The sequence below is a fragment of the Macrosteles quadrilineatus genome, unplaced genomic scaffold (genome assembly GCF_028750875.1).
Source record: "Macrosteles quadrilineatus isolate MER2022 unplaced genomic scaffold, UCM_ALF_1.0 Scaffold_1__1_contigs__length_201487025, whole genome shotgun sequence".
NCBI classification, from domain to species: Eukaryota; Metazoa; Arthropoda; class Insecta; order Hemiptera; family Cicadellidae; genus Macrosteles; species Macrosteles quadrilineatus.
This window is the reverse complement of record NW_026542594.1, coordinates 138,631,855-138,645,196: the sequence shown is the minus strand read 5'-3', so window position 1 is coordinate 138,645,196 and position 13,342 is coordinate 138,631,855. Positions and strand designations below refer to the sequence as shown.

Genomic DNA, 13,342 nt, shown 5'->3' with positions numbered 1-13,342 from the left:
ACAGCAAGAAAAGGATGTATCAACATGTAATCCACTTATATCTTAAGCGATTAAGCGAAACATTTCATGGCATAAACTTACACTTGCACAGATAACATTTATGACAAAACTTTATTATACGTTTGAGATGTTAAGCTCAAAATTAAATATCTCCTGATAACGCAGATCTTTTGTGGTAGGAAAAAACTACATTTTAAGGTGAAATAGTATGTACGCAATCTCTAACGATCAATGTTTTTGTAAACAAACAACTTGTAACATAAACATTTCAATGACACTTAGAAACCAGCTGTTAGTTAACCCACCACTGCAACGAAATTAAATTTCTAGCGTCGGCTGCTAGACTTTAAAAAAATTAAAACTTAATTTCTAAAAAAACTGAAATCCTAAACGAAAATTATGGCTTCGACATTCCCTAGTTCTCAAAATTATCTTACTTTCAACACAAAAATCATGAAAATCCGTCAAGTGGTTGATTCAGAATCGTGAAATAAAAAAACCCTGTCACGTTTTAATATATAAGATCATTCGTGTCACAAAACAAAACACTATGATTTGTGTACAGGAAGCAAGGGTAATATTCTAGAGTATTAGACAATTGTGCATAAGTAAACTCACCATAGTACATCTATCCCAGTGAAAAGTTTCGTAATATTAATAACAATAACTATAACAATAATGCGGATACAAGGCGTGCAGAATTGCTGAGGGACGGACTCCCGCAGATCTAAGTGTTTCATGCAAACTTTTTAGATTAAGGGTTACTTTAATGTATCGTAATTTACCACCCTTTTGTTCTATGTACTTTACATTATGTTAACAAATATCGTTTCGATAAATGGTTTTAAAACAGCCACATATGCATATGATTTACATTGTTAAAGCAAACCTAAGTTACAAAATTTATGTAAAAAACATCTCAAAAGAAAACTACAAATAACCGTAAGGAACAGGCGCTTCTGATACAGACGTAGCAATGATCCCTAGAGCGATAATCGCTCAGCGTGACGTAGGGCTGAATTTGAGATGGATCGGGCGCGGTCTAGGAGGATGGGGCGCGGTGGCCCGAATTATGTGATGACACATCTCCTGAACTGGCCTCCAAGATCTCCGGAAATCCCCCTGTGATCTATCTTGTGGGGATATATTTAAGATAAGGTGTACACTTACAACAAATGCATCATCATTCCCAGATAGCATACCTGAGACCCAGCGACGGATTACCAATGATATCGAAACAATCGATTAAGACCCTTATCAAAATATGGCAAGAGCTTGAATACAGGATTGACATATGTTGTATCACAAGGGGTTCCCGCATCGAACATTTAAAATACTGTGTTTTCATAACTTTTAACCATTTTATTTCTTTGTATAACAAATAAAACTATATTTTATGTACGCTTGAAACATATCATTAATTTTAATAGCCCTGTATAGTAACATATGTCAATTAAATAGATTAAAACATAATTATACTAGTTACATACATAGTACAAGTAATAGGTACATAACAGTTATAGTCAATGTTGATATCCCTCAACAGGATGACAGATAACTGAAATAACAATATATATTAATTGAATAAACAATTCGTAACCGTCAGTTTCGATAATTAAAGCTAGTTATTGCAAAGAATTTACCGATATTCGGTAATTTCAAGTTCGTGTAATGAGTGCGTTACAACACTTTTGAGTTCCATTGAACATCTATATATACGCTAAGCCGATTTTTGTAAACAGAACTCCTCCCTCGTTACATTTATTACACCTTTTAAATTATTATATCTGATAATGTATGACATTTTTTATACATTTAAAGCATTTTCAATTTTAGAGTTTTGTACGCTGATCTATAAAATGACAATGCAATACATCATAAAGATGGTTGTATGATAAAAATTAAGATTCAATTACGGAGTAAAAAAACGAATTAAGGAGGTATTGGAAACTCCTGTAGGTAACATTACTTACTGAACGAAAAATATAAAAATAATATTAAAATCACCAAGTTTAATTTTTAAAAAGTACAAGACTATAATTTTGTGCTTCAAAGTCAACATTTATTTGTTGCTTTTAATCTTTACGTAAATTATTATATTAATTATTTCATGGTATCATACTCGTAGACCTATTCAAAATTCTATAAAAAAATTTAATACAATTATTTTAGTGTATGTCAATTCTCTTACCTGTTTCAATTCAAAATCATAATATAACCAAACACCTTCCTAGAGGCAGCATATAAATTGCTACTCAGGCTGAATATCCTTCCAATATATTACCGAAGCTGTTGTAAATGCGTTAAAACAAATGGTTTTCCCTAATTTTGGCCATCATAAAAGTATCACTCTAATATTATTGAGCTGATGGAATCACTCCGTGGATGTTAAAATGGTGTTAATATATTAAGTATAATATGTTTGAAGAAATAACTAATAGGTTATGTTCAAGACATCGAACGTGAATCATTTTATTGTGTTGACGGCAAATGTTAGAGAATAAACCCACCATCGACTTTAATTCTATTTTAGCATAGTTATACTATATAAACATTATATCGGTCTAGACTATTTGTAAAGTATACACTCCTAATAGTTGTAATATGTTGAACTGATAATAAAAATTTAATGATGTGAAGTAATTCAGTCTGTAGGTTTATGTATGTTTTTTTACTAAAATTGGCGAACAACAATTAGTACAACTTTTTAGATTGCGAAACTAAATTTACGTTAAGTTAAATCATAGAATATTTGATACTGAAGTTGCATTATTAGTCAAAGGTTAAATGTATTTTATTATTTGTATATGTGACACACGAACATTTTACAGTCTTAGTTATTTTTTTATTACCAACCTAATATAATATACCGTAATCAATCAATAAACGTAGGCCTACCGGCATTAGAGTTCTTGAAGAATTCCTTGTTTCCTTCCAATTTTGAACAGCCTCTCATCAGCGATGATATTTCTTAGGCCAAACTTAGACTCGTCCACATCGGAAATGAGTATCATGTGTCTTATCAATGTGTTAGCAGCGGTTATTTTTTATGTTTTATTTTATTGTGGGTTAAGGTATGGGACTGAACCATAATTTCATGTTATTCCATTAATTATCATCAGCTGTTACACTGAAGACCTTTTTAAGAGACTTGCAGCCCTACCACCCGGCTGCAGCAGTGTTGCACTAGACCAGAGTTTGGCCTGACCTTCAACCAGGCTAAACTAGATTATCCTAACGCTAATAGTACCAACTAGCTCTGTCTGGAAAAAATAAGGCCAAACCAGTTTACCCTAGGGTGATCAGAAAAAAACTAGACCATCCTAGTAATCGGGTTTGTCCAGTAACATATGTTTACACACATAGAATTAAGTAAAACGGTACAACATACTTAACATAGCTTAGGAACTGCATGTACCATTATCAAAATAACTTGCTATGCTTAAAGCAATAAAAACCCAGTAACATTACTCAATACTTTACTAGCTATAAAACAACTTAAGTAGAGGAGTGGTATGTCTTATGTACCGTATAAAAACTGGTATGATTGTTCTATTATGTTCTACCTACGAAACACGGCCTAAAGTATTTTATTTAGTGCATGTGTAACTAATTGGAAATACTTTATGCAGTTCTCAGTTGTGTGCGAAGGTAGCAAATGAAATCCCTAACATGAGGTTACGATATAAGGACTTGTGTCATACGACCGAATATGGGAACGGATTACAATTTTTTTCTAGGTCAATAATTGGGTTATGTCTTTAGTTTAAGAAACTACGGATTCAAAAAGCCTACATAAATCATTGCGACATGTGGCTCACATAATCTTACGACATCCACTAATCAAAAATTGCCAACATTAGACGTTTAACCATTCCAGTATCTTAACTTTTAAATTCATACATTTTCCATACAAATCATTCATACTTCTAGGCTACAAAACATAGCAACAAACTAAATACATATTATCATCTTAAATACGGTACCTACGTTATTTGTTTATAGACAAGTTATACAAATATGGAAGATCTCAACATTAAATTCTAATAAGTACTCTAAATGGTTGAGTTATATCACGCTCAAATAATATACAGATACTGAAATCTCTTGAATGCAAATATTCTTAGGCTCTGCTGTAATACAAAGCTTTCATTATACAATATATACATCAAAGTATTTGCATTTAATATAGACCAGTCCCTAATATGTGTTCATCTTATTTTATAATTTTACTTGATTGATGGCAAAACAACGTTTTGGTTGCAAGATGAGTACATTTTGTAAATGTCTAAAATGAGAACCAATAAATTATACTTTTGATGTTTTTAAACTTGATTAATTTAAACGTGATATTGTTGAAATTTATAATTATTATAATCTAGTTTTTATAATGTAAAATAATAACCAGTGAAATAATTATTTTACTAAAAAATAATGAATAGTGGTGCGATATAAAAACAGTTAGGTAACATCATATATATAGCCTAAGTCAAATCAAATACATACAATTTATGCGCTAAAAGGTACACTACTTAAGCATCGAAGCAATGATGTAATTTTGAAATGACTAAGCTGCAGTTGATTTTTCAAAGTAAGCGATTCAACACCATGTCAAACTTTATGACAAAGAACCCACCTACATTACAGGTAACTTTGCACATTCTCACAACTTTTCTTTTATCATCACGACTTTTTAAACAAGTTATTTAACTTCACCCCATCTTTTGATGACACTTCCGTTTAAAGTTCAGGGCACATGAGGTGGCAAATTTTACTTAGCAATTTTTTCCTGTCGAACTTTATAAAAGTGCGTACTTTCATTATTACACGTTATTTTTATCCTCTTTACTTTTAGCTTGTTTCCCCTATGTTTTGTATGTATTATAAACAAGTTTAAATTAACAATTGCTTTACAACCATCATCATTACTATGGAAAAAACTCAGTTTTACCATATATTACAGCGTTAATAGAATAAACATTCTAATAAACCCATGTTTGTTGGTACTGTATCTAATAAGCTATATTAATTATATTTTCGTATTAAAAATTGCATAAATGCTTTTTAAGAAAAGGTTAAGAAAGAATATAACCAGGTATATTGGTGTAAATTATGTAAGTCCAGTGAACGCTACAATTCTCGAATCAGACGTGTGTCACCTGTTATGGGGCAAGGTTAGATCCCGGGCCCCTCTCCATTAAAAGGGGATTCGCCACTGAAAAGGGTGATTTTTTTTAATTAATGAGGAAAGTCGTCAAACTATTTTTTTCTAGTAGGGTATAGTTTAACAAAAAATAGAAAAATTTTGGTTTACTTCTAAATATAAACTATAGGTGGTAAAAAAATAAAATTGAGGTTTTTCGGTCAATTTGTAAGGGTTTTTAAAAATCGATATTCTGAAGAGAGTTCTTTATGGATTTTGATAAATTTGGTGTTTTTTTAAAGACAGTTATATAAACTTAATATTTAGGTAGATTCTTAATAATATCTCAGATACTTTTTTTGCTGTGACACATTAAATATAGTTTCTCTTTAAAAAAAAATTATTGATTTTGGAAAAAAATTATTTTTCACTCCCTAATCAACTTAGATACCTAATTCTACCTAAATATTTTCCTAATATTGTCTAGAATAAGTAGTAAAAATTTCAACAATGTACCTTTAGTGGCTCTCAATATATATCGCATTTTGTCTTGAAAAACGTGAATTTTCAATGTTGCGGAAAACCGCTTTTGAATAAGAAGGTGTCCTATGATCTTGTAGCTATCGTAAAGAGCGAAACCCGTTGTTTATAACATATAATAGCATTCAGACATGGATTATATCATACTGTTTGGATGTAATAGGGTCCAATGTACAAAGAAATGAAAAAAAAATATTTTTTTAAATTTTCATGATTTTTACCTATTTTCAGTGGCAAATAGTCAGAGTTCAAATTTCACCAATCTAATATTAACATTATTGTTATTTTCTAATGCTGCGACCTGATGGATAAGACTATCTATTAAACAGGAGAAAGGAAAGGTCCCTTAAGTATTGATACCATGCCTACATTTAATATCGTACACCACGTCAGCCTTAGAAAATTAAATTTGATTTTGTGGGTTGCAAATGTTTGCAGTAGAGAAATAAAAATGTGTTACCCATACGACTAAGGTGTGTTCCTTAGACATGTTTATTCATTTGTATTAAATTAATATATTTAGTAACACTTATGGCACATACAAAAATTAATTGAATGAGTGGTTCTTTAACACTACCTGATGTTTTAAAAGAAATACTCAAATTTCTTTTGAGAATTATATTTACATTCGTAATTGAAAATTTGCATTAAAGCACCGAACTAACCTCTTCAAACAAAAAAGCTTATCCATCAGATTCAAAAATAAATGCATACATAGCAAAATTTGTTTAAGATTGAGTAAGTTAAAAAGACCAGGGGGTTTAATAGTTCTTTCAATGAAAACACCTCAGTTGTTTGGACGTAACGTTAAATTTTAAAAGATTACTAATATTTTTATGACAAGTAATTCGTTTTAGTCGTACAAACTTTTGTTAAATAATATGAAACTTGCTTAGCGGACACTGCAAAACTGTATTTATACAATGATTATAAGGTTATAACAATTAACATATAGTCACTGTACATTATGTATTATTCCAACATTTAAAGCAAATAACCGTCAGCTGTATTTATGTTGCATTCATAATATGTTAATCGAGTTCGCGTAGTGTATGAAAACTAAACAAAAAAGTAATACTTAGCAGAAGCGCATGGATTCAACTCATTATTGTGAACATTTTAGTGTGCACATGTACTCTCATTTAAAGGCGGTGACACACTATCGATTTTTTCCCCGAACAAGACGCCGAACCGAGCAGGGAGAAGGGAGAAGGGAGGTAAAAATCTGCAAATTTTCAATCCGAACATTTCCCCGAACAAGACTAAGACCAGACAAGTTCTACCGAGTGCGGTAAAAGGGAGATTAGAGAGAGATGGAGAGCGTGTGTGAGTGAGAGCGCGTAGGCGGTAATAATAAAACAGTAATAAAACATGAAATAACAGAATTACTATTAATTATTAGATTTAATTATTATTACTATTATCTGTTAATTATTATTATTAGAATAACAGAAATTACAGAATGATAGTTTTGATTGCCTTTAACAATTTTAATGTTTATATTAATTTTGAAAGAATTAAAGTATAACATCAATTACATAATTCAAGTCAAACATCATTGGTATCATTGATTTAACGGTTTCAACTTGTAAAATACATTTTTAACCTTGACCAAACACACAACAAAATTACAACATAAATGTCCATAATATCTAACGGCAAAATATTACCCAACATTTATTTATTTTTGGAATTAAAGAGTTTAATTGCCATATTAAATTAGAACTATCAACGCTAGCGCAGGCGGCCGCTCGGTGCGGCGCTCGCGATGATGTACGGGGCAAAAATATACCGTGACACACTATCGTACATCACTCCGTACATCGGACCGATCTTTTCTTTGATCTTTCGCCAAAAAACCGCCTCCAGAGCGCTCGTCTCCCTGCTCGGCCTGATGTCTGGTTCGCCGTCTGGATCGGTGTACGGACCCGTGACACACTATCGAACATGCTCCCTTCGACCTCCCTTCTCCCTCCTCCCTGCTCGGTTCGGGGTCTTGTTCGGGGAAAAGATCGATAGTGTGTCACCGTCTTAAAACTTCCGTCATTAATAGTAGGTTTCCCTGATTTATTCTAATTTGTTTTAAGAAATTGACATTTAGTCGGGTTTTGATTGACTGCTCGTTCACTTCTCCTAAATCAGTACAGGAAACATACCAGTACATAATGAGTTTTTAATGTTTTGTGTGTTTAATATTCGTAAACATTGACACGACCAATTCAACAATGGCTTAAATGTCTTCAAGTTTTGACCTGATAATTTGGTATTCACAGAGAAGCAGCAGAATCACAAGGCAGTAACAGGTATTTCAACCTTTAAAAAACAACAGTACATAATGATTCGAAACAATGTAAAACTTATAGACAAATTATAAAGAATTTGAATTTATTTACTGTTTTTAAACAATCGAATTTTATAGCTTATACTTATTTCAAATACGCATAGAACATTAAAAATACCTTACTATTATATTATAATCATAATGATATAATATTATACCATACTATATTATATTATATTATACTAGGGGAAACCCGTCGAAATCGACGGTTACTTTCAAGGCTTACGTTAACGTTAATTCGTCTAACTGCGTTAAATTTGGTGAAATATACATATTTTAAGCATTTAGCATTCTTTAAAGAGTAATAAGTGTAAAAACAATAATGCTATTAATTGCGGTAGTTTCCGACTCTGGTTGATCATTCAATGATTAAAATATTTCCCATACCGTACGTCATCGGAGTTATTATTAGTATGTTATATGACATCTCTTCCTTATCCTTTGGAAGAACATTTAAATAATATTAAATCGTATTGGTGGGTCTTTTGTAGTTAAACACTTCTGTGATTTCATCAGTGTAATATGATTTTATTTGAAACGAAAATATTTTTTGGGAAGACATATTCTAACTTCAAAGAGAGGTATATCCGTTACAGTGTAAGCTTGATTTTTCCTTCGTCACGTGGCGTCAGTTCATATCGTACTTCTGTGCCAATGAATGAACCCTCTAGCATAGTTTTGAGAAATTGACTGTGGGGTTACTGTTAAAGCTGGAATTCCTTGACATGGGGTCTCAGCCTTATCAATAACATAAAGTTGTCAAAATAATCTCTCTACGGAATGTTAGGTGTAGTGGAATACTTGAAGTGAAGTTGGCGGCTTCATTGGCAACCAATAATGCAAATGACATAGCAATGGGACATTTCCAAAAGCAAAAATACTGTAAATTGGCTGTTACGTATATATTGACGTTTACATAATGTTAATCAACGTATCTTATAAAGGATTATGTGATCTAGTTTAAAAGGAATATGACCTTTCTGTCATGACAGTAGCTGCTTAAATCGTATTTTCTCTTTGTACCATATTTTACAGCTCAAATGTAGTGCTATTTTCAATAATGTTACCAACCCAGTGCGCCAAAGTCCTAAATATAGGCAGTTGGCAGGTGCAAAACATTTGTCAAGATGGGTACCATTTTAGGCAAGGTGTCTATGTTTGGATGTTATTAGACACGATAAGAGCAGATATTTCTACATAAATATTTGATATGTGTAGAATAATATGATAAAATGTAGGCATAAGTGGTGAAAAAGGCAGACACCAACCCGTACAATATATATAAGATAGTTCAATAAGAAACAATTTAAGAATTGATGTGAAATAAGGATTTTCCACTGATTTCGTAATGGAACGTTATAATGCAAAACATGACATGGCATGATAAAGAGGAAAATCAATTTTAAAATCAGAAAATAACATTGCAAATACGTATTTGGTAGAATTCAGTAACTCCCAATAAATATGTGTTGTTTGAGATACAATTTAAAAAGGCACAGCTGTTTTGTTAAAAAGTATTATTCACATGGCCAAAATGTAAACAACTCTGTGGAGGGATCTTTAAAGGCTTCTGGGGCAGAGCCCTAAGTGATTTTGCTTAGTTTTTCTTTTGATAACTCATCTACAGACCAAGACATTTCTTTGGACACCCCTACCAAGTTCCTACGCCCAGCCGATCTCTCAAATTAGTGGGGACAAAGTTTCCAATTCAATATTTCAATTCCCCCATGTTAATCTTATGGGAGAAAATCCAACTTTGATGGCCTGTGGGGCAAAGCCCGAGGATTTTTATTACAGGAATTGGTGAAAGGGGGCGTCTACACAAAAAATACTTTTTTTTGACACGTCGTTTGTAAAAATCCGTCTATTATTAACGGAGGAGTAGTGTTTTGTAGAAATCGCCTTCACGTATTATATATAAGGATTCTGTTATATTATAAAGACAATTACTATTACCTAAAATGCAATATGGCTTTATATTTTTTACGTTTGTTGTTTATCGTTTTAATGGACATAATCACAAAATTGAAGCTATGGTAAATAATGATTTTGATGAATGAAAAAATATGCATACTTGTGGAGAGCCATTACAATTTGGCATAATCTAATAATACTTTTACAAAAAAATTCATAACACAATGAAACCTTTGTTAAAAAGGAAAAATATAGTTGGTAATTTTGTATTATCTGATAACTTGACATTTATATCTTAACAGTTCTGTGTTTTTAATAATTAATTATGTGAAATCGTCTTGGAATGCACTAAGAATAACAGAAGTTTGCTATTGATAAACGTAGATATCTTACTACTAGTGTAGCTGTCACTAACACAGATACGTCTGTTAGATCAAAGTTATGCAAGACTCATCTCAAACTACTGTCTGTATTGTGTCTGTGCCAGATACCTTATCCCTGGTCATAGTTTTAAACTACAAACAAGAATTAGACACATAAGGACATATCATGTGCATGTGCTTGTATAATAATACCCGTTAGCCAGCGGCTACATGGTTCCTGGCCACGAAATGTTTTAGTAGTAGCGATTTAGTGGATATAATTCAAAAGAAATAATTTAGTTTGGCAATTTAAAAGTTGAAGAAATCTTAACTTATACGTTCTTGATATTAAAAATTGTAATTGCCCTTGGTGGAACCAAGGATGTGTGTAGAGGGTATCTCCTTATGTAGAATAATTTCACCTTTTAAGAATCTCAGTAAAACTTACAGGTCATTTACATTCTAAACTGTAGAAATTTGCTTATTCATAAAGCATAGCACTTTTGAATGTAATTAATTTTTTATCGTTTCCCCACCACGGTCAATGAAGATTTCTTGAAGGTTAGAATTTGATGCTGTGTTGTTTTACGCAATAACACAGCTTTGAGGTGCAGTGTATCTCAGTGTCGTAACTAAAAATTGCATCGTTATGAATCTGAACAGAGCGTGTCTCCTTTGTATAGTAATTAGCAAATCTGTAGGATTTTAAATTTTTAAGAACATTATCAAACTCTAGATAAAATGCTCATTTTCAACTAGAGTCCTACTCATACTCTGTATTATTTTAATGTAATTAATTTGTTTATCGTTTCCTCATAAAATATAGTGATAACCCAAAAGGAGGTAGAATATTACCAGGATTACGCTATATTAAGTAATATAGCTTTAACCTGTAACTGTGTCACTAATCCTAACAGAAAGCAGCGTGATACTTACGAGCGCACAGGAGGGGAAGTAAGTACCACATGCTACATAGTGCACGGCCACTCACTGACTAACTGTCGGGGAGTTGAACAGACTCACCCTGCCACCCTCTCCAGCCTCCACCCCTTAGCCACAGGTTGACTCCTTATCTACGGAACCAACTTGTTATCTTGGCTGAATGTCACTTGTGTCACATAAGCCTAACTTTCTACTGACATATCTCCTTGCCAAACAACCTTAGCACTCTTGACGTTGAATATGCGATTACACTCTCCAACTTCTTATGACTTGTAATTAACTTATATCCATCTAAGTCCATAAAACTTTATAAAAGCTTTAACTATTACCATTGAGATCTTGCAGAAATGAGTGTGATAAAACAGTGAATTCCGTTTATGGAACATGTTAGATTTTAAATTAAAAATCCATTAAATAAAGTTGTTTGGTTTAAAACTTGTTTCAATATTAATCATATATAGAATCAGATACTGTAAAAGCCTTCACTCGAGTTTCGCAAAATAAAAAGGAGCACTCAAATTTAGTCTTTTAAATTTACTGAACAAAACCTTCATTATTATATAACCTTATTTCGCTGATGATATTATTGAGAATAATTTGTAGACTTTTAGACGAATATGTTTACTGTCGTGCAAGGCTTAAGAGTATTTATATAAAGAAATAGGAAATAAAGTATATTTAGATATATTTTAACTATATTTATATTAACTATATTATTATTTATATTTATATTTAACTATATTTTAAGTATATTTTAACTATAATCAGAATGAGTTCGTGAGGAAGATCTCCTCCACAACGTTGACCGTAATAAATTGTTTGCAAACATGCAACTTGACTCCCCGGCTGTTATTGTTGGACATAACTGTATCTTCACAATAATACGAGCATATGTTACTAGATCAATATAAAGTGATCTATAACAAAACAAGAATAAACGAGCTAGTGTTGTGTACGTACCTATGTTAATATAATTACGTACATCATCAGTATGGTAGTGAATTACTCCTGCCACAGCAAACCTGCAGACTAAAGCGAATTTCCTTTTGCCTGATTTGATTTTAAATTAAATATATTTAAATAACATTAGGTGTAACGAGTGTCCCTAGGTTTGCCGCTTCAGGGAGGCTAATAAAGTGTGTTTTAGGTAACATTAATAGCTTAGTTATTATTAATTAAATAAACAATTTGTCAAGTTTGATCAAAATATATCCATAAAGAAGCAAATAAATTACAACAGTTTACAATATTCGCCATAAGAATAACATAGGTAGTATTTTTTTTTCTTTTTCCTAACCAATAACTGAACAAAAACACCTTAATATACTATATTATTTGCTTAGGTTCTTTAAAATTGTCGAAAGAGAAATTGGGAAATTTTGGGTTCTGAGGGTCTAAAATTAAATAAACCCTTTTTTACACCATAAAACCCCCGTAAAACCCCCTTCTCGTGGTTCGATCATGCTGGTTCGTGAACTCCTTCACGTTTATTCCGCCCTACACCTTCAAACCAAATTTTTTCAAAATCGGATAAAAGTTATTCAATTTATTGCGTTCAGGACACACACATATATAAATAAAACATATAGATAAATCTATGTATAAAAAAAGGGAAGTAAAATGGCCCTGGGTCCTAAGTCTTACCATGAGACCTACTACAATAACCCATATGGGAAATTTGCTAAAACCAACGCAAATCTGTTAAAAGCAGAAACTGTGGAAACCCGCTTATTTTACCGTATATCACAGCATTAACAGAATAAAAATTCCAATAAACCCATGTTTTATGCGATGCAATAATAAACACAGGAGCCAGCTTTGGGTGAAAAACGGCTTCCTCTAAACGGCCGTCAGGCGCAGGCTCCTCCGTGAATATTGTATCTCAGCTGATAAATATGCGCTCAGAGTCAAATGCTGTCGAACGAGATTTATTTACACGTTTCACTTGGAATTGTATGAATGTGATATATAGAAAAGTCAAACATGTTATTCATGGAATATTTATTCCTGATAAATAAATTGGTATTCCATATTTAAACCAGTCTTTCTGTTTTGACAGCAAATACGTTCAATTGAATTAGAAATCATTCAATTGATGCA

General features: G+C 32.1%; 1 protein-coding gene across 3 annotated transcripts in view; it reads right to left on the bottom strand.

The window, feature by feature from the left end:
• Window positions 1-11,278, bottom strand: part of LOC128983036 (uncharacterized) — a 37,841-nt gene extending 26,563 nt beyond the window's left edge. For all 3 annotated transcript variants that reach the window (XR_008489782.1, XM_054402163.1, XM_054402164.1), the window contains exon 1: window positions 11,237-11,278. Coding sequence is in view for 2 of the 3 variants with exons in the window: in XM_054402163.1 (XP_054258138.1) it covers window positions 11,237-11,267 (31 nt within the window). In the remaining variant the exon portion in view is untranslated. The remainder of the gene's footprint in view (window positions 1-11,236) is intronic.
• Between the last annotated feature and the right edge of the window lie 2,064 nt (window positions 11,279-13,342).